The sequence below is a fragment of the Diuraphis noxia genome, unplaced genomic scaffold (genome assembly GCF_037042655.1).
Source record: "Diuraphis noxia isolate RWA-SAM2 unplaced genomic scaffold, SU_Dnox_SAM2 contig0003, whole genome shotgun sequence".
Lineage (NCBI taxonomy): Eukaryota > Metazoa > Arthropoda > Insecta > Hemiptera > Aphididae > Diuraphis > Diuraphis noxia.
The window spans coordinates 34,936,508-34,959,809 of NW_028301713.1; the positions used below are offsets into that span (position 1 = coordinate 34,936,508).

The window sequence follows — 23,302 nt, forward strand, 5'->3', positions numbered from 1 at the left end:
AAATAGAAACTATTTACCAACGTTAGAATGTGTTTTAATTTTCAATCTTTAAATTTATAAGATCATAAGTTTTTTTTAATAGTATAGTTTTTCCTTGAAAACATCAGGTCCGAAGTGATGGAGCAAACATGGCCACAATGAGAATCCTTTGCAGAGACTGCCGTTCCACGGATTATTTTATTTTAATTTTTTAACAAATTTACTGTAGAATATGAGCTTATCACAAAATATGAAATAAATAAAAATACATATATTTGTCAAAAATAATAATTTACACGATAAAAAATTTTTTGATTTAAAGATTAACTTAGTTAAATGATTACAAACATTAAATTCATGATAATATTAATAAATAAATATAGGTAACATTACAATAATTATATTCACATCTCCTTGATTTATTTTTAACCCTAATTTTTACATATTTTGATCATTGTAGTATAAATATTGATGTACTTTATTATAAATTAATTTAATCAAAGTTTGTCACCAAGAATTTTAAGCTTTTCGTTTCACTAGTTCCACTTGACAAAACCAACATAATTAATATGATAGCAACTAATTATAATTTTATATGACTGTCATTTTGTAATATATATAATATGTACATAATATGTATATATCTATATGTCTATACGTTCAGACTTCAAAAAAATTTTCACAAATCGTTTTGCTTGGCACATTTATAGTTATATTATTTTGTGAAGTTTCACCACATGGACACTTCTTTGGCTCTATCTACCACTACTGCTTGTCCGGGCGCTGATCTAAAAAAACACATTTTAATTAATTAAAAATATTTTCAGTAAAAAGAAATATCACAAATTATGATAAGATGTGTGTAAACCGAAATACTAGTTTTAAAAAAAAACGAATCTCCACAGTTTCTGAAATGGAAATCGATCGTTAATAAGACTTCCGAACATAATGGTTCAAGTTTGCACTGATTATTGTGAATTTTTTGGAACATTCAATGCCCAAATATAAAAAAAAATATGCTCAAATTTAAATATTTTTTTGATGAAAAATTATTCCACTCAGTACGATTAATTAAAAACGACTTTATGGTTACAAATAACATCAATGTTAATTTTTAAATTCGAGAGTGGCAAAATTTCTGGCTTAAAAATGTCTCATTTTGGATATTACACCACATATTTTAACACATAGATCACCTTGTGGGTGTCAAAGACGTTTTCAATATGGACAATCTGCTCTTGTCACGGTTGTTGAAAGCGACTGCCAAGTTGGACGTTTGGCTAGTCATCGAGTCCTGCGAAATAGTCCTGTTGAACTTCACCCCCTGAACTGCTGGCCTGTTGTACGGAAACCTCCACGGCGAATTCGGCGGGGCTGGGTCCAGCTCGAAGCCACGGTTGTCCGCGCCTGCGCGTTTCAGATGGTTGTTGACGTCATCATCTTTCTTGGACGACAGTCGCCTGCGAGAAAAAAATGGCGAAGTATTAATCATGATAATATAATAAATGCGCATGCGTGAAAAAACCACCCGACGGGTTTCCTAGCTGCGTTGTAACTATATAATAATGGTATAGCGTCTAGACAACCTCAGTATCCTGCGGCCGAGGCCCTCGGGCTCTTCCAGACTCTTGTTGCCAACGCGTTTCTTCCGGTGGATGCTGTCCTCGATGATGATGTGCCGGTCGTACGGTGTGTCGAAGTCCACCTCGAGAATGGTGGAGAACTTGTGTGGGTACACGCAATCGATGGCCACAATTATCAATCCGACGGAAATGCACAGCAGACCTGCGGGAGACAAAACAGTAACTCGAATTAATATTTAATTAGTATTTAATTATTGTCAACTGCTCAACTGTAACTTTTTAGTTAACAAATAAATAGCACATACCATCGAGTAAAAACATTAAACATAGGTACTTTTTTTAGATCTATTTTCATCCAATGCATTTTTTGTTGTACTTTAACCTTACAATTAAATTCAATTAATATTTACAATACACATTCAACACATTCATTGTCAGTTTCTTATATTAAATTATTTAATTAAAATTAAATTATTTGTTTATTTGATTAACAGAAGATAATGTGTTTTAAGGGTTACGTCGTTACGTGACTATTAAAAAATCAAAAACTACTCATTCTAATTTCAAAAATATCGTAACTTCTATTCTGATTTTCATCCGGGAAAATATTTAATTTATCTATAACATATATAATTTCGTTATTTCTCCGTATCACACCAATGATCAGACATCAGTTATACGTATTTATGAGTAATACGTCATAGCAGACGGCCAAATGTATATGAAGTTGCCTATACATTGTTCCTTCGAATTTAGTAGTCTCGTGATCTCATAAATCCTTTTTGAACAAGTTTAATTTAAACAGTTTTACAAACCAAATTTTGTTTTAATTTATACAGAGATCTTAATTAATAATATTTGTATAATTATAAGTGCATAAATGCATAACGTTATAGTTTAAAGTACATGTAAACCCGAATCCTATAAAATAATTATCTCTTACATATTATTATTAAAGTATTATGCACGATGATATAATATAACTGTACGTGATAGACGTTTGTAAATTGCGCCTACAGAAAACAGGTAATAAAACGAATAAAGTAACATGACAGTTATTGATTTCTAAAATGAGGAGGTATAGTAATTTACGCTCGTGCCCCATGGGACATAATTGGCCTTCAATTTCATCAATACCTAATTTAAACAATTACAATTTTTTGTGCGTTTATTGGTGTAAAATCCAAACTTTATCGTTGTAATTGTTTATAATCATTAATCAAAGATTTTTGCAAAAATCACAACTACAAATTGCCATAAAATGGCTAAAAATAATCTCATTTAAAATTTCTTAGGACGAAATTTGGTGCTCAGATAAATGTATTGATCGCAAATTACAATTTTTTTTCTTCATTAGGATAAATTCATATTTTGACGAAGCGATAGGGGTGTGTCTAAAATCTATATATAATATGCGTGCGACAAAAACAAACCGGTGAATAGTGTTAGCCAGAAACACCAGCCCAGCCTGAACAATAAAAACTTGTCGTCCTGAAAACGTATGACTAGAGGCGACGACGGAAGCATGCAGTGATAGGCGACTGTGGCTCCGACCATAAAACTTCCCATACCTATCATTGTGTACGCCCCGTACCGCGGTACGACAACCAGCAGCACGTTCATCAGGAACCACAACACAAACGCTGTCCTGTAAACATAAACATACATATTATTAAGGTACATAAATACGTCGCATGTGCACGAATTATTAGTCTTTTATTAATTGATATTACGCACGACGTAAGTTTGTGGCTGAGAGAGAAGCGCCTTTAGAGAGTTTAACCATTCCCTACAGTAGTGTTGGTATATACGTATATTATTGATCATGAAAAGGTTAGCGAATCATAGCACTGCACCGAAAGAAACATTAATTTTCGGAAAAAACTTGATTTAGATGTGTAATGGTTATGTTTTAATGTTTTAACTCCTGTTAAATATGCTTTGTGTAGGAATGGGTTTTATGATATGATGGGTTACTCTGGTATATTATATAGAATATATACTATGATAACTTTGCGATATATATGGTTTACTAATCACAAAGTTCAGCCAATCACAGGGTTAAATTTTCATTCAGAAAATACGGTTTTAAAAATCTATAGAGGGATTATATAGAAATAGACTACTTTTTAGACCTATTTACGTCTATTGTAGGTAAAATTCAGTATTTTCAAGTCCCATCTAACCTTTTAACTACCACAGATCCAATATATAATAATTATATTTACCATAAAAATATGCTTCCGTAGTATCCCGCCGCTCTATATTGACCTCCCCAAGCAAATCCTTCTTGGCCCAGACTAAAATATTCGGCTACAGTCAATATGGGAAAGGGCATGCCCCGGTACAAGGCTGCTTGGTAACTTTCACCCATCTCGTGAGCCCCCAACCAAGAAAAACGTTCGTTGAAGCTGATGTCTTCCAAAGGTACAGAAGAGTTGTCAGACGGCATAGCTGTAAAACGACAAAAAAACGTGTTTGAACATAATAATACAATATTATTGATACAATATATCGTACATTCTATACCATTATATTCGTCGTATGGTGATACCAATGATATACCATGAGCGCGTTTGCCTTGTCGGCAACATGAAATATATATAAAAAAAAAATTGAATATTAGCTCCTTACCACATAGGGTTATGTTGATGTGACCAAGTCCAACGTAAGCACCTAACTCCGCTGTGATCAGTTCTTTGGAAAGAGCTCGGTAAGCGCTCGTGATCACTGTCTCGGCCACGTGCCAACTGGAACCCAATATTGACACTGAAACGATAATTTTTTGAAAAATATTAAATAAACTGATTGAAAATGATGCACGAACGACATAAATTATTATATAATCTAGTTTTTCCGCGGAGACCTCGAAAAAGCGAAAGCGCGTCCCAAAATTCAGTAGGTCGCAAAATCGCCGAACCGCGATAAATGTGCTGAATCTGTTGGTTCCTCAAAAAACCTTGTCACGGCCCTGAGGCCATCTTTTAACCTAATTAGTTAAATTATAATATTATTTTTCATAAAAAATACAATTGATGAATCCCATCATTCTATATTTTTAAAAGTTATAATTATTTTACATCAATATAATATAACGCGCAGCTAAAATTAATTTTATTAAAAATTGAAATACTTTTGTCATTTTATAAAACAATTTGTACATTTTTCTATCATGATGTCATACTACTATATTAATTATACAAACGCCATTACTTTTCTATATTGTAAAAATAAAAATAATAAAAATAATATGTAAAAGGCGGATCAATGGGTGGTCCCCGCGGCCCATTAGCTAAATCTAGGCTTTAATATGGAAATACTTTAAATACTGATCTTCGTATAAGTAGTAGAACTAATACAATAGACTAATACAATCATAACACTATCTAGTATCAGTAGTATCCAAATGAAAGACCGCTAAAATCACAGAACTTATGCCTAAATTATGACTAACTCAAAAACCGTATAAAAATGACAAAAGTGTAAAAAAAAATTCTAATTATTATTAACATTACACGCAAATTGAACCAACGAAGACTCAACTAATTATATAAAACCACAATTTGTGATAAGATGCAACTTGCAAGGTTAATATCGAAATATTTGAAACCAGCGAAAATGCAAAAACCGTTGTTCAATAGGTAACTTTTAATTTTTTTTTGTCGATAAGTACCTACCTAATTATTTATTTATCAGATAATCCAGTAATGTTTATCTTTATATATTATATATATATTTTTTATTTTTAATGTAAAAATTAATGTTTGTAAGTGTATATATTATGATGCACAAACATACTTAAACTTGGACATTTAAATAGGAAATAAAATATATTTAAGATTTTATGGAATTTCTTAAGGACATTGCAATTTAAAATACCCGTAGTTTGTGATGGACACATTAAAAAATGTATTTAAATTCATAAATTTCTAAACAAAATATGTGCGCGTACATAATACACATTCCTATGATTATGTTAAGCGTATAAAGTAACAACTGGAAATGATAATAATAATAATATGTTCTACAGGCGCTTCTTACTTCTTAGGTGGGTACTTGATTATAATTGTATTCAAGTGACCATTAGATGCGGGCAAAACCATGTAAACGAAATCGACAACACCTATTATTACGAATTTTATGATTTATGATCGCATACGACAGATACATTCAGAAGTGGGTGGACAATTGTGGAAAAGATATTCATTTTTTTTTTATATACAACATAATAATATGTAATATATTACATACTACGTGATCGTAGAGTAAGATAACATAAGTAATGTGTTTATTATGATTCATAGACCATAGTATAAGTAGGTACATTCTATACAGGCTGTAACAGAAAAACCTGACAAACGAAATAATTTTTTTTTTATGAATTTTTAAATTTTTTTTTTTACATAGTTTACAGACGATCGCATGACAGTCATGACATATATAGTTTAAAATTTTTATTTTTTAATAAACTAAAAATTAAATTTCTTAAATAGCCAATATACAGATCTGGGTTTTAGAAAATTTTTAATTGTATGGCCATTTATTTAAGTCAGATAGTTTATTTTTAAATCTTATTATTTTTGTATTTTGTTGGATAAAGTAGACCCAATAGTAAAATTATATAAGATTTTAAATTCATTAAGTTTAAAAAGTTATTACTTTTCAAATTAATGATTTTTACTTTAAAAAATTTCACTTTTAAAAAAATCTCAAGACTTATATAAATATTTTTACAATCTAAAGTTTTCTAAAAATCAGATTTACAAATTAGCCATTTTGAAAACTTAAATCAGATAGGAAATTTTAATTTTTAGTATTAAAAAATGAAAAATGAAGATAAAAAATTGTCTATCATACGTGTGTAAAATATGTAAATATGAGTATGCGTGTATAAACATTTTGCAGAAAAACTAAATTAAATAATGATGATTAGAATAAAAGTTACTCAGTTTGTCAGATCTATCTGTTACACCCTATATAATATTAACATTTTACCATTTTATTATTGCTAATGGACAGCTATAATACAGTTATTTTGAAGACAATTAAATACAATGTATATTAGTGTACAAAAATGTACCTCACTTTTACGTGTGCAAGCGTACCGATTAGACGTGCTTCCAAGTGTCGTTCCCTTATCTAACCGTTGCACATTCATTACGCAATTCTACGCCGACGTCTACTCAGGTAATACAATGCTTTATCATATTACGATATATATTAAAACATAATTACCCCGATAATCGTACATCCGTACAAAAGCGAACTAAATATTATGTCTGAACCAAACCGTATTCAATCTCCCGACAAAAAAAATATGACCGATCTTAATAAACCGTCAACCAACACTCAACACATACTTACACAAAGTACAAATACTCCAAGCTTTGCATCAAAAGTAGCCTCCGAACAACTACCAAAAAGAGAATTAGCCATAGTATTTAACACTATCGAAAATATACCACAAATTGAATATCTTATCGCTCTTTCCAAATTAATTTCACCGAAAGACATTACGTATGCTTCACGAGTATCTAATGGTCGTTTCTGTGTTTATCTCTCAAACAAAAATACAATCGACAACCTTCTTGACAATCACCAAAACATTACCGTCAATAACCAGATTATCAATATTCGCCGTTTAATTAACCCAGCAAAAAAATTAATATTATCTAATGTGTGCCCAACAATTCCTAATTCTATTATCGAATCGAGTTTAAACTATGCCGGTTTTACTTTAGTATCGCCGATTATTAAACTAAGAGCCGGATTTAATATAGAAGGTTTTACACATATAATGAGTTTCAAAAGACAAATTTTTGTCAAACCAGATGATTTTGAAAACAAACCTACATCGATTATAATTAACCACGAAGACATTGCATATAGAATATTTATAAACGACGACACAGTAACATGTTTCCACTGTAAATTAAAAGGACACATTTCAAACCAATGCCCTAACCTGAAAACACATTTAGTACTAAATGAAACGCACAATAGCTCTACACCCGAAACAAAAATAAATGAGAACATGACATTAGACAACGAACCCAACACCGAATCAAACGAAGATATTAACAATATTGAATTAAACATTGCACCTCCCATAGGAATAAAAAGACCGGCGCCTTCTACATCATCCCTTTCTCCCCCCCCTACTTCCCCGAATAATGAAACCTCAAACGAATTCTCAATGGATCACACCTCACAAGATATAAACGAAAACGATAATTCAGATTGGATAACAAAATCAACAAAAAAACAACAAAAAAAACGAAAGAGAACCCCTTCTCTTGAACATTTCATCGCTAACCTGAATATAAGCTTAAAACCCGCAGAAAAATTTTTTGAAAGAAAAACACGTGCAATCTCATTTATTCAATTCAAAGATATGATTGAAAATGCACAAGAGAATAACAATATAATTGAAACAGTCCTACAATACTGTGACATACAAAATGCAATCTCTATAATCGAAATAGTAAACACAGCATATATAACAGACCGCAGCCTAAAGACTCGCCTAGGAAAACTACTAAAAATTTTAAAAACCCACCTCCAATCGTCCTAATATTTTCGATAAACTAACATAAAGCTTATAACATATCAAACTTGAAAAATGAATTCACTTATACAATGGAACCTAAATGGTTTTTACAAAAAAATAATTGACCTAAAACTCTTAGTAAATAATTTAAAACCTAGTATTATTTGTCTCCAAGAAACAAATTTAAAACCTAACCATAATGCAACAGTGAAGAACTACCAAGGATATTTCAAGGAAAGACAAACAAACCCAAACCGCGCCAGTGGGGGAGTAGCTATCCTAGTTAAAAATAATATAAAATCATCACCAATACCGATCATCTCAGAACTTGAAGTAATTGCAACAAGAATACAGCTACACCATGAGATAACCATATGCAATATATATTTACCTGATAGTATGGTTTTTTCTTACCAACAAATTATTAATATAATAAAGCAACTACCCTCACCTTATATAATGGTCGGCGATTTTAACAGTAGAAATACAAATTGGGGATGCAATCACACCGATCCTAGAGGAAAAATTATTGAAAAAATCATAGATGACGAAAACATTACACTCCTCAACAATGGAACCTGTACTCGTCATAATTCATCCAAAGGAACCTTTTCAGCGATCGACCTTTCCTTAGCCTCTCCGTCAATTTCCCCATACCTCTCATGGGAAGTCAAAACCGACTATTTTAATAGCGATCATTGGCCAATATTAATTAATATACACCATAGAAACAGTCCGCAGACCCCCTACAACACAAACAAATGGAACCTAAGAAATCCAAATTGGACGCTATTTTCAGACATAGTAGACAAAACTATGTCAGAAAACCAAATGCTTAACAACGAATTAAATACAGATGACATTGATATAATTGTAAAACAATTCACTTCAATCATAACTGAAGCCGCCCATAAATCCATAGGAAAAACAATAACACACCCCAAAAAAACTCCCGTCCCTTGGTGGTCCAAAGAATGTAATAATGCTATAAAAAACTACAAAAAAGCACTCAACAGATATAAAAAAACTAAAACAATCCCTGACCACATAAATTTAAAAAAAGCCAAAGCCCTATCAAGAAGAATTATAAAACATCAAAAAATTGAATCTTGGAAAAAACTTATAAATGATCTAACCCCCAATACACCAATTAAAGAAGCATGGAAAAAAATACGATTAATAGAAGGCATACAATTCAATGAAACCCCTCAAACACTGACAATAGGAGACAAAACCTACCACTCCTCCTTAGAAAAAGCTGAAGCCCTTGCTGAAATCTTTGAAAAAAACAGCAGTGATGAAAATTATTCCCCCGAATTTAGAAACTCAAAATCAAAAAATGAAACAGATAATCCAATTACATTTTCAATGGATGAAAACCATCCAATAAACACACCTATCAATGTACAGGAACTCTATGATGCACTTTATAAATGCAATTCAAAAAACAGCACAGGCCATGATGAAATACCATACATATTTATTAAACATCTTCCTATCAGTGCCATCTCTATACTACTAAAAATCTTCAACTTAATATGGGAGAAGAGGACTTTCCCTACTTCTTGGAAAAGAGCCATTATTATACCAATACTTAAACCCAACAAAGATCGACACGAAGTTACATCTTACCGGCCAATATCTCTAATATGCACCCTAAGCAAATTGCTGGAAAAAATTGTTAGCAAAAGATTATATTGGACTTTAAAACATACAAATTTTATCAGCAACCAACAATTTGGTTTCCAAAGAAATAAGTCCACCATAGATGCTTTAACTATACTAACAGAAGACATTTACTCAGCCTTCAACATCAAACAACACGTACTTTTAACTTCACTTGACATTGAAAAAGCCTACGATATGGTTTGGCGCCATAGAATACTAGATATACTCCAAAAAAATAATATTAATGGCAATACACTCGCCTATATCTCAAATTTTCTATCAAAACGAACCTTCTCTGTGAAATTAAACGAAACCTACTCCAGTAATCACAATCTCCAAAACGGCATTCCCCAAGGATCAAGTTTAAGTGTCACCCTCTTTATAATAGCTATTAACGAACTTCCAAGTATAATACCACCACCACTCAAAACCATTATGTTTGCCGACGATAGTACTATCTACTGCAAAGGAAGAAATGTAAACACATCTAAAACAATCATGCAAAACGCCATAAATGAAATCAGCAAATGGGAAAAATCTACGGGATTCAAATTTGGCCCAGCAAAATCCAAAAGTATCCTTTTTTCATACAAAACAAATATAACCCCACCTCATATTTACATGAACAATATTCTAATTCCGCCCACAAATGACTTAAAAATGTTAGGCTTAAACCTAAACAATCAACTAAACTGGTCCAAACACGTAAAATTTTTAAAAACTAAGACCAAATCAAGATTAAATGTAATCAGGGCCATTTCCAATCGAGCATGGGGTGCTAACAGCATCATCATAATGAGAACATATAAAAGTCTAGTACTATCCGTCATAGATTACGGTTCCATAATTTACGGAGCAGCCCCTGAAGCAATCTTAAAACCATTAGATCCAATCCACAACCAAGGAATTCGACTGAGTATTGGCGCATTTAAAACCAGCCCCATACCTAGCATTCTATGTGAAGCAAATACTCCTCCACTCGAAATAAGACGAAACATGCTCACCTATAAATTTGCACTTAAAAGACTAGCCGACAAGAACAATGCTATATCACCATACCTTTTCAACACTTCACCTCCTTCATTACACTTAAAAAAAAAATCAACCAATATCTACACGAATTAAAAAATGGCTTGACACAACAAATACACCACTGCCTAAACTGCTCTCCCCTACGCCCTACATATTCCCCCCTTGGAAAATGAACCTAAACATCAACACCTCAATGATCCAAGAAATCCAAAACATAGAGCCGTCCGAAATCCCTAAACATTTTAATGACATTATACTTAAGAATTTCTGTAATCATAAAATTATATACACCGATGGATCAAAATGCAACGTCAAAACAGGACTAGCTATAATCACAGATGAAGAAACCTTTAAGTTCTCTTCACTGGAGATTAATTCTATTTTCACCATCGAGGCACTAGCGATCCTGAAAGCCATAGAACTAACTGAACAAAAGTGGAAAAATACAAAATCTTTCTTAATCGCCAGCGACTCCCTTAGTTCTATTCTAGCTATACAAAACCAAGGGACATCAAATGAAATAATAAAAAACATACAAGAAAGAGCCTCTTCCCTTGCCCCCCGTTCGGTAACCTTCATGTGGATTCCTGCCCACAAAAACATACCAGGAAATGAAAAAGCTGATGTAGCAGCTAAAGAAGCCGCCTCCACCAACATCAATACCCCCAAATTAGACCTTTCGTCTTTCAAGGACACCGCCCGAAACTCCTTAATAAATAGCAAAAAGATTCACCAACGACTCTGGGACCAGGAACTGAACAACAAACTACATCAAATAAAACCTTTTCTGTCACCTAACCCAAATCCTCCCTCAAGTACGAGAAGACAACAAGTAATATGGACACGGATGAAAATTGGACACACTAACATCTCACACGTACACCTAATGAGAAGAGAGCCGAGACCAAACTGCGAACTATGCAACAACGCACCGATTTCCACAGCACACCTACTCCTGGAATGCCCTAATCTATCTGAACAAAGAAAAATCTTTCCACACTTAACATTAAAAGATATTTTAAGTATAGATAATTTTAACCTCCTAATAACATTCCTTAAAATAACTAATCTCTATAATAGAATTTAAATAATTATATATTACTGTTACCTATACCATTAACACCATATACCTGTATTATACTGTACTTCCTTTATTTAAATATTAATATTAAGATGATTGTAAATAACTTGTAAACATGTTTTTCCGGCTAATGACTTTATTGTTGAAGCCTTATCATTAATAAAAAAAAAAAAAAAAAAAAAAAATGTACCTATACTTTAGTATAGATCTGAACTATCCGGTTATTTTATTGCAACATTTTTTTTTTTTTAACATTTTAATTGTGATTTTATTTTGCCAGTTATATTGGTCATTAAAATCCTAATCCTAGTAATGTCAAATCTAGTAAATTCGCAATAAGTAAAACACTATACGGTCTTCGGCACATTTATCTTGGTGACTTGTCAGTTGTCACGTAGGTATATATATAATATATATCATTATAATGACGGATACTTGCATTATATAATAACAACATACCTACTTAATATATTTTCTCTTGTTTGATATAATGTACCAACATAATTTCCTAAAATATAATTTTCGTTTTTCGAGATTCGATCAAAATATTTTCAGTTTATCACGTGAAAAGCTTATGTTTTTACTAATTCTACTACTTATGAAATTTTTTTTTTTTTGACGCAATATTATGAAATAAAAATCAATTTATGTAGATACAAAATATAAACAACAGCTGTGCATAGGTCACATATTTTAAAGATGTTTAACATAGTCCTTGGATTACATTTTTATAAACCAGAAAATGATTAAAACCATTGTTAAATTTGAGATTAATATTATAGGCTATAGCTTATAAGTTAGATCAAAGTGTTAAAAAAAAATGTAATTCTAGAAAACAAAATATTATAAAAGTTAATTAACTATATTTCACATAAAAAGCACATATTTTAATACTTTTATAGATAGTAAATAATCACAAATCTAACCTCGAGAACTTGTAAATTATTTATTATAATAATAACTATAGAACTTTAACGGTTCTTACTATCCTTGAATGTTTATTTTTAAAATTATTTATTTAGTATTTATTATATTTTTATAAACAAACATTTATACTTTATTTGTAGACATGTTCTTTATTTTAATTGTAAAATCTTCTGAATAAAATATATTGAGTTCCTAATAAATGATGATCAAAATACATATTTCAAAATATTTAAATTTACATAAAAACGTCATCAATCAATCAATACCTTTATACAATTTCTTGGGTTCGAAGGTTGTAAATTTGCAATGCCCATCTAGTTAGACTCAGTTTGCATCGATATTTGTAATGTGTGCTTAATATAGAAGTGCATTTACTAGTGGGCACTTTACTATATACAATATACATCATACCTCAATTACATTTTATGGTTATTTTTAAATTCAATAATATAAAACATTTTATATTTTAGAATATCATAACAAAAATATTATGTACAATGTACATAGACACATAGTAAACAGTTATAATTTTTATGCAGACATGCAGGTAATTCCAATTACCAATATAGCATATTACATAAATATTAATATAGTTGTATATAATAATTCTTAAAGAAAAATTAAACATCAAAATTTACATAATATTTTGTGCTCACAACTGTCGAAAATTGTACTATTATTAGGTACCTATCAATACGGCTATATGTTAACATCTCTTTTAAAATTCTTATAAAATAATTCATAAAAGAACTGTTATTGAATCTACAATTTACTTTATACTATAAATAGGCTGTTTTTTAGAGTCTAATACACAACTTGATGTATAGGTACAAATTAACAACCAGAAAGATGTTTTTAATAACCTACTATTTCAGCTCGTTTAAAGTTAAACTTAAGTAAATGCGTTTTCATATCATTATAAAAAATAATTTTTATTAAGGCTATACTGATTAGCCAATGCCAATGCTGATGTATGTTTAATATTATAAAAAAAAGATTAAGAACAGTAAAATAAATAGAATACAAAAAACCGCATACCAAAGAAAAAGATTTTTATATTATTATAAAACACATAAAAAAAAAGAAAGTGTATATTTACAGTGCCGTAGAAACCGCGGTGTGGGCGGTTCATTGCACCGGGGCCCCACGTTTCAATTTCTAACATGGGGCCCATACTTAAATAAAATATTATAAGAATTAAAAATCTATAATAATAAAAAAATTTTTTTTTTAAATAATATTATCGTAGTATAATATTAGTAATATAGGTACTAATATAATGATTATGCCGTTAGTACTTTGTTATTTTAGCACAATGGCAGCCTCAGTTTTTAAATATTTTGAATTCATGATAGATACATTATGTACAGTCGTATAGTTGTTTAATAGTTTAAATAAAAAAATAGTGGCGATTATATTAACATTCATACAGTTGCAACTTTATTAATTTGTCTAAACAAGTATTGAAGTATAATTAATTAAAGTTTTAGTTAATTATATTTGTGTTATAATTAAGAAGTAAGAATATTAATAAGTAAAAATTTAAAATTATTGCAATGCAGTTTAGTATATTATTAGGGGGGGTGGACTGGGGGGGGGGCTAAGCCTCCTACAGATCTGTGTACCATCAATTATTTAAGCACCCCTACATTTACACCCACTGTGCGTATATGTAAAGGGCCCACAGATTAAATTTTCACCGGGGCACATCTAGTTCTAGCTACGGCACTGGACTATATCATTTATTATTTGAAACAGTATCTATACAATCGTGTACAATAAACGAATTTACGAATTACCGAATTTTCGCCATCAGCTGGCTCACGTCAGAATAAAAACAACAAATAAATGCATTTCGCCTTCTGAGGTCAGTCAGTTAATAAAATAGGTAAGTATAGTACCACCTATATAATAGTTGCAATATTTGTCGTGAAAAGGGTGTATGAAAAAATTGTATTTATTAATAGAATATGTATTTATAATGTCTAAATAACTATGTTTTAATAATATTTATTTTGGTATAGCTATTGTCACTTGAGTTCACAACGTAGATACACGATTGCGCACTTTTAGTTATACGTCACTTTTTTCAGAAAAAAAAAAACTATTTCACATCAATCGAAAAAAGTATTTTTCTTCTCGATCCTCGATGATTGATTTTTGGAAAACGTTTTAATATAATAATATATCATAAAATAACTAGTTATTACTTAGAACCAGGTGGATACCATGTATTTACAGTGCCACAATGATAAAAGTTGTAAAAGTTTAAAAGGAATCTATTCTTATTTACAGTCAAATCGTGATAACTCGAACCTCAATAGCTCGAAAAACTTGACAATTCGACTTTTTTTTATTCCCTCAGAAAAGTCTTCCTCTATTAACTAGTTAGATATCGAATTATACATATCTCGAAACAAATTTCTATATACCCTTTCAACTTCAAATTATCGCGACTGGGCCGTATTATTAAAGTAATATTATATTTTTTTGAGTCATCACTAATTATTACATGAATTATTTTAATACCTATAAAAAATATAGATTATATAGACAACAATTTTTTTTTAAAATATTATTTATGTTTGTTAAATAATATTTAAATATTTAATGTTCAGATATTCATAACCACAAATTTCAACTTCGAGAAAATTATCTTTTGTTTGGAAAGAAAATTCCAACAATTGATGCACATTTTGTTGAGATTTATTCGGGTCACAAATGTAAAAGTTGGCAAACAAATTACACCCACTGAGACCCGAGCAATACTTATTGATTCTTTGTGATAAGAAAAATAATAATTTTCTTAAAATAATATTATTGACTATTGTATTGTCATATACCTATGTCAATACATTATCATAAAGTATGGCTGTATAAATCTTAATCAAAATCAGTGTACTTAAATACATCCATCATTCAAAGCTGCGGTTTGATCGCATGTGAAACCACAACAACTATTAATTATATTATTTTATTTTATTAAAGGGTGGATGTTTATGCACTTGCGTGTTTATTTTCTGTGACAGTATAAAATTTGCGTAGTAGGATACAAATATATTGAGTACCTAACCTTAATGTACAATAAATAGGAAATATTTTTATAATGCACTTTTTTACATATTTAAAATAATTTTACATAAAAAGTATAATATTATAGTAAGTTGAATGTTATTTTTGCACATTCAATTTATAACAGATTTTTTTAGGGTGACATTTAACACGGCACTGTTACTCATTGACTTCTTTTATTAATTTGCCTTATTGTCCCTTAATACAAAAAAAAAATATATATATAAATTATGAGTTTAAACCTATTTGAAATAGAAAAAGTTCAAGGAAAAGATATTATGTTTTAGTTGTTGAATTACGTTACTATGACAATAAGCAAAGCGTTACACAAAATCGGTTAAAAAAAGTTGTTCCAAGTCTAAAAACATATTTATGTTAAAAATTAAAATTAAAACATTCAAAAAATGCTTAAAAATGTCAAAAATCAAAATTATCAAATAAACGCATTGTTAAAGATTTAAAGTGGGCGACTTGGATAGGTGATTCACCCTGTATACATATATATTTATAAAGGTAGATAGACTACAGTAGTCGTACCTTATAGTGATTAGAGGCCTACCCGCGTGAAAATAGTTAATATATATTCAAGGAGGGCGAACGGACTATGCGTCATATAACACATACACACATATACGCAAGCATATCGAACTTCCTATTTTAGTGTCGGTGGTCGCCCGTCCGAGTAGTATAATAATATGTAATGTTATCAAGCCGAATTCATTACAGGATCTATCTTATTCAAGGCGACACTAATAATACACTATATCGATTCGTTCGGAACTATATGCGTATATATTCACGATAATGTAATATAATATTATTATAACCGTACCTATAAACTCGTACAAATAAAATCGTGAAAATAGTAACATTTCCTAATTTCGACAATAAAATATAATATATATTTTATAATTTATAATTTTACTAAACCCATCTCTTTTTCGTAATCGTGAATTACGTGATGCAAGTTTACGAAGAACGTTTCGAAAAAAATCACGTTTACCTCTTTATGCACACGACACGCCCGTCGTGGCGTGTTTGCGATCGATCACTTCTACAACTTATAATAAGTAATATCGACATTAACGCAGATTTTTAAATAAATTCTTTCGGGCCAACATTAACATGGTGATTTTTTTATATTAAATTAAAGTCTTGTTAAATTCGTGGTTATCTTGCGTAATTTTTAAATTAAATTATAAATTATTACTGAAAAACTAATAAAGTTAGGATATTAAATAAACATTATATATCATATAACTCCGGGAACTCCCCATACTTTTCATTTCATTTTTGTGGCATAATAATAATAATAATAATAATAATAATAATAATAACCTAACCTAACCTAGCCTAACCTGCACACTGCAGACTCGATTCGTCTTGTAACAGGTGGTAGTATTAAACTTTGCAGGACAATCATACTTGGAAGACCTAATTTTTGCCACTGAAGACCACCATGAGCAAACAGTTAATTTTTTTATGTAATAATTACGTAGGTAGGTGTATTGGCTTTTAACCTTTCTTGGGACATGGATCCCTTAATAATTTTGAAGTAAATAATTTATTTTAAAGTTATTTTAATTTTGATCATTAAAATATAAAACATTTTAAAATGATTTAACATTTAATATTTATCACGAATCACGATCAAATGTAGAAAAACTCTAAAAGATATTATACATAGTGGCGGCGAGATAGATATACATTTTTCGAATGACTGTGATGAGTTTCAAAGTTCGTTTGGTTGTGCTATTTGTTTTAATCGAAATAAATTAAATCATCTTTAACGAAGTCTGAATCATCAATAAAGCTTAAGTCTACGAGCAAAGGATATGCGTATTCGTATTTTTCTGCATTTAAACATGTAGAATTTAAATGAAAGATACAAATAATAGTAAATGCATACTTATGCACTAAAAAGTTAAACTTTACATCAATTTGTATACTTTAACCAACGATTCTGAGTTGTTGAATAGTTTGAATTGTTAAAAAAAAAATCAAAGTCGCTCCATGCACCCTCGAGTAAACCCATCTATGTTTCTCTAGTACCAATAGACAATAACCAATCAGAAGTTAAGAATAATATATCCACGATTTAAAGCATATAGGTAATGATTCGTTTCACGTTTAGTAATAATTAAGTTTCGTTACTGTGTTCGCGGTAGGTATCCAATTAAATCCTACATGTGTAGGCAAGTCATCAGTCGTAGTAATAAATGTACGCCTGTGTACAAACGTTTATAGCTGCGCAATCATAGGACATGAAATCCGCGAGCCCCGTATTTAAGGTTTTTTTTAAGTTTAGTTATCAAATGTGCTACATTCACATATGTCAGTAACTATACAGAGTGATTCTCCAAACTCATCCCCTTTTCCTTTTTAAGAATGACATTTTGAGTGACCTTAAGGACCATATTTTCAGATAATCATATTTTTACCCAAATATAACATTTCAAAAATGTGTCTTAATAAGTTGATGAAAACTTATTTTTTCCCTATAATAATTGCTAAGTAAATTATTTTTTTCTAAGATATTCTATTGGATGATATTAAGTCATTGAGGCTAATGATTATTTGAAAATTTTAGTAATTATTATTTAATATTTTAATAATTTATCGATATTTTATAATCTGTAAAAATTATAGAAGTGAAATAACTATCTAATGCAGTCCATATAGGTTTAATATACTGCGTCTATTTAATATTTTGCAGTAAAAAAGGTCGGTACTCGTTTGGTCTTAGAATATATGACCAGATTTTTGAAAAATCAAAAAAAAAAAAAACAGAGTGATGAGCGAGTGAACTGCATTGTGAATCAGGTAATCTGTATACACGCATATATATATATATATATATATATATATACATGATAATATAACACTCATCGGCTATCGCGACGTATGTGTGCGCGCATTGTACCAAAAAAGGTAAGACCGTTAAGACGTTTTTATTAATATTTTCTCAAACGAAATGAAATGTCATAAATATTCGTTCTCGTGGCGGCTAAACAAATCCACCTATGGCCTCGGTGCATTGCTAGCTCTACGACGACGGCGTAGTTATACCTGTCGACTGCACTGTGCGATTTACGAGACGTCGCGGTCGGCGGCAGATGTCATCCACACACGGTGCGTAGGTTAACGACTTGCATGCAGCTACCGTAACAGGTGCCCGATTTGACACCACCAGCAGCTACAGTAGTTGATTTTTTTTTTCTAATATTATAATTACAAAAATATAATAAAATGTCGCGACGTCAGCGCGAGACTGAAAGAAAATCTCGAAGAACGCGAGCGATAATATAATTATATATATATAATACAAAATTGTATTTATGCGCTACCTATATTATACCTATACATAATATTATGGTGCGCAGTATATTATGCAGTAATATTTATAATATTATGTGTGTTATGCGTGTGCAGTGCAAATGAGGCCAACTACGGTACGTATAATGCGCCTGTAATAATAATAATGGTTTTCCGTGGTCGTTGCAGCGGTCACGGTTGGATGAGTCGGCGGTATGTGTACGGCGGCAAAACAAATAAAAAGCGCAAAAACACGACATACGCGCGTATAGTGTATGCACATATGTGTAGGTATGTGGCACCTACTCATGTGTGCTAATATACAGTGTTATTATTAATTCCCGTTCGCTTTTATTATCATATCGCGAATCGACCAGACTGTTAAGCGCAGCGATATCGCGTAATATTCTCTCGATTATTATTGTTATATATTTTTCGCTTAAGGGCGAATATTTCAATCATCGTTGTTGTTTACGCAATAACACATAATGATAACTATTATACGTTTCGAGGGCGTGCGAAAGCTGTCGTCTCGCGAAGAAGTCGTCGGCGAGACAAAAGGACGACGAAAACGCGCGATCGACGGTCCGCGGCGACGTCTCGTGAGATGTCGTCGTCGTCGTTGCAGCAGTCGATCGATCAGCGCGACGTTGACGACAAAGTCATTATTTTGTACGAACATAATATATTATCACGTGCCGTGTACCGATATGCTGCACATTATATTATTATTATTATTATGTATTGTTGCGAAAAAAAAAGACAAAACGCCAACATATAACAACGACGACGTATGTACCTGTACATAATAATAATAATATAATATAAGAGCGCTTGTCGCGTGTGAGTCGTGTGACGAAACGCTCGAGCGGCTCTCTCGGCCAGGACAATTGCGATGACCCTCCGGGACGCGTTTATAATAATCGTCATGACGCGACCGAAGTCTTACGTGCGCATATATATACATATACGTACATATTAACTGTATTCGCGTGTTATTGCCTACCTATATATATATTTATGCCGAACATTACTACTACACACACGTGCACACACACGCACACACGGTCGAAAGTGAAACGGAGATCTCGCGACGTATAGTATAATATAATGTGAAAATGACTATTGCGATTTGCGATCGATTTGCTATAAGTATACGTAGACGACTGCAGTCGATGAGAAGCTATATATTATCATTGTGTTACGTCGAATGTGTAATACGTATATATATATATAAGAATAGACAAGTAATCGCGAGAATCGATGGAAGATCCGAGAGGAGAGTCATTGGACTCCGGTTGAGCTTGTCATTATGATATTAGAATATAAAATATATATCGTATTTACCAATTCGAAATAAATACTATAATATTAATAATGTGTATTGTAGTCTGTATTTTTCAATTATTTTACTGTGACCGCAATAGTCCGCAAACGTCCACACCCTACTCGTTATAAGTGGCCGATGGGTGGTACTCTGGTATATTACACGGGTAGGTTTAGTAGCGATTTATGAACGCATAATATGTATTTGTAATAAAGCATAACTCACGAACTTCACTTACTCCCGTCATTTAATTTTTCTTTAATAATGAATTCCTATAAATTTGATTTTCAGAAGTATATTTTAGGAAACATATAATTTCAAACATAGGATTTTTATATTTGATTTAAAAATAATTTTTTTTTCAAATTTCCACCCTTTTGTACTGTTAATTGTTAAAGAGACGATATCTGAGTTTACAAATTTAAAAACCTTAAAGTCTATGATGTATTCAAAGTCTTTAATAGTCCATGATGGTAGAAAAAATAGGAACTATAATGATTTGAAAATTATATAGTATAATTACTAATTAAGATATTAAAAATTAAGATATTTTGTAATTCTTAAAAATGTCTAAGAATAATAAGTACTTGATTAAAATAATATTACACTAACTATTATTTTATGTAAAACCATTATAATTAGGATTATTATCCTTAGCACAAGGACTATACTAACTCAGAAACTACCAACTTAAATTTCTATTAAGATGCATAGACATTTCCAAAAAGTTATTCCAATCACTGCTTACAGAAAAAAATAGTGATACCTACTCGTTAAAAACAATAAGTTTGTATCACCACAGGAAACATATTCAAAAGTGTAAACAATTTATAAGCGGGTATTTAAAAATTCCAAATGAGTTGAAAAAAAGTTGAAAAAATGGAGATTTAATATTGGACTTGCATAGACCGGAAAACCCTAAGCACCTATATAATATCATACTGTTGTAGGTTTTATTGATATTAATATGGGTTTAGTTTGCGAGTGGTCCGAAAAAAGCAGTGTTTATCAACCTTTTTACCGTGGCGATCCCATTTTTGAATCCCAATTTTTTAGCCACCCACCACATATATTTTTATATACTCGCATCGAATATACATTAATCTTAATTTATTTTGTGTGCTTTAAACATTTAAATCATACGTGACCCTAGATAATAAGTTGGCGACCCCCAGGTTGAAAAACAATGCGATTAAGTACAAAAAATTCGGTAGGCCAAATTTATTCGATCCGGTCCTGCGTATATAGGTACCAATAATATATGTACTACAAATATATTTTATAATAAGTACGTAAAACAAGATTGAAAAATATAATGTCTGCAGTATTATGCCCGTACGTGTGTGCTGTAATGATGATATATTATAATAATGGTATCTTGACCCGTTCTGCGGTGCATAAATTACTTCGATAGTTAAGTGTCGGTTACGTAAGCCGATATAGGTATAGCCACCTATCATAACACGCGGTAATAATTTGCGGTAGTCTTAGTTTTAACACCGTCACTTGCGAAACGCGTTTAATCGCAGAAAATGTGATTATTATTTATTATATACCGTTTTCATTCAAACGTAGATGGGAGTGATGTTTTCACATCAACGTTTACACCGCTATCCGCGTGTACCGTTCATAATAGCCAATATAGGTACATCATATTATGTTTTCGTTTATATTACGTCTATAATTTAATATGTATATCGCATATCTTCACTCCGATTTTACTTAGGTACCTACCTATTTTATTCATACGATGGTTGTACATATAATAGGTACCTACTATGATGCGCGTACAATAAAACTTGTGTTGTATACTTACAAGCGGTATCATAATAATGTATGTATTATGTACATATATGTATACATTATTATACACACACACACACATATAAATATATAATATATATATATTATATATAGTGGAAACAGAAATTGAAATGGAGAAACATACACAAATGTAAACACGATATTTTCGATTCGGTCAGCAGTTCTAAGGTCACTCAGACGTATTAAATACAATTTTCGCAATGACTTTTCACTTGGATTTCTTCGACTGCATATGTGTGGGTACCTATATGAAAATATAACAAACACCGCTTGTACCGTGCGGCGTGTACACGCATTATATAAATATGTTCAGTGTTATGTATTTATTATAATATACATCAGACGTTTAATTAATTTCATTATTTTTCTGAATAACTAACGATACAATTATTTCCGATCCTTGAGAATAACACACAAATGTATCCTTGAAGATTGACGGGAAAAAACAATATTGTTTCTTTTGCTATTGTTCGCGATAATCAGCACAAATACACACACGCACATATACATATATAAGTAGTTTCATAAGCGTAATTACACGTGATTGCCGGTGAAAATATTATATATTTGCGTTATTTAAAGTATGAATGCGATAAACAAAAATGCATTCGTCTTTTTTCACTCCGGTTTTCTGCCACTGCAAAATATTATGTAGTGACAAATTCGAATAAAGTCGAGTTTTACAAACCAACTTAGGTACTGCGATAATTGCAAAATGTGTTAATGTATGTTCTAACACGTGGTTGAATGGTAATGTCTATAATATAGACATATAGTGGGTATATAATTAGAATAAATATATAGACGTCAATCATAAAACGATTTAACTAACGTTCAATAATTGTAGTTTCAGAAGTTGGGAGTATAATTTTTTGATATAATGGCTTTAAGAATTACGAATGATTAGCTAAGGATTGATTTTATGAATTCATTAATTGTGAAGC

At 31.0% G+C, this 23,302-nt stretch overlaps 1 protein-coding gene across 2 annotated transcripts in view; it reads right to left on the bottom strand.

Moving 5' to 3' along the window:
- Window positions 1-230: 230 nt before the first annotated feature.
- Window positions 231-23,302, bottom strand: part of mol (dual oxidase maturation factor 1 mol) — a 69,154-nt gene continuing 46,082 nt past the window's right edge. For both annotated transcript variants that reach the window (XM_089223987.1, XM_089223986.1), the window contains exons 4-9: window positions 4,197-4,331; window positions 3,791-4,016; window positions 2,996-3,210; window positions 1,566-1,764; window positions 1,176-1,439; window positions 231-767 (exon numbers count right to left, since the gene is read on the bottom strand). In XM_089223987.1, coding sequence (XP_089080113.1) covers window positions 710-767; window positions 1,176-1,439; window positions 1,566-1,764; window positions 2,996-3,210; window positions 3,791-4,016; window positions 4,197-4,331 — 1,097 coding nt within the window. In that variant the 3' untranslated portion in view covers window positions 231-709. The remainder of the gene's footprint in view (window positions 768-1,175; window positions 1,440-1,565; window positions 1,765-2,995; window positions 3,211-3,790; window positions 4,017-4,196; window positions 4,332-23,302) is intronic.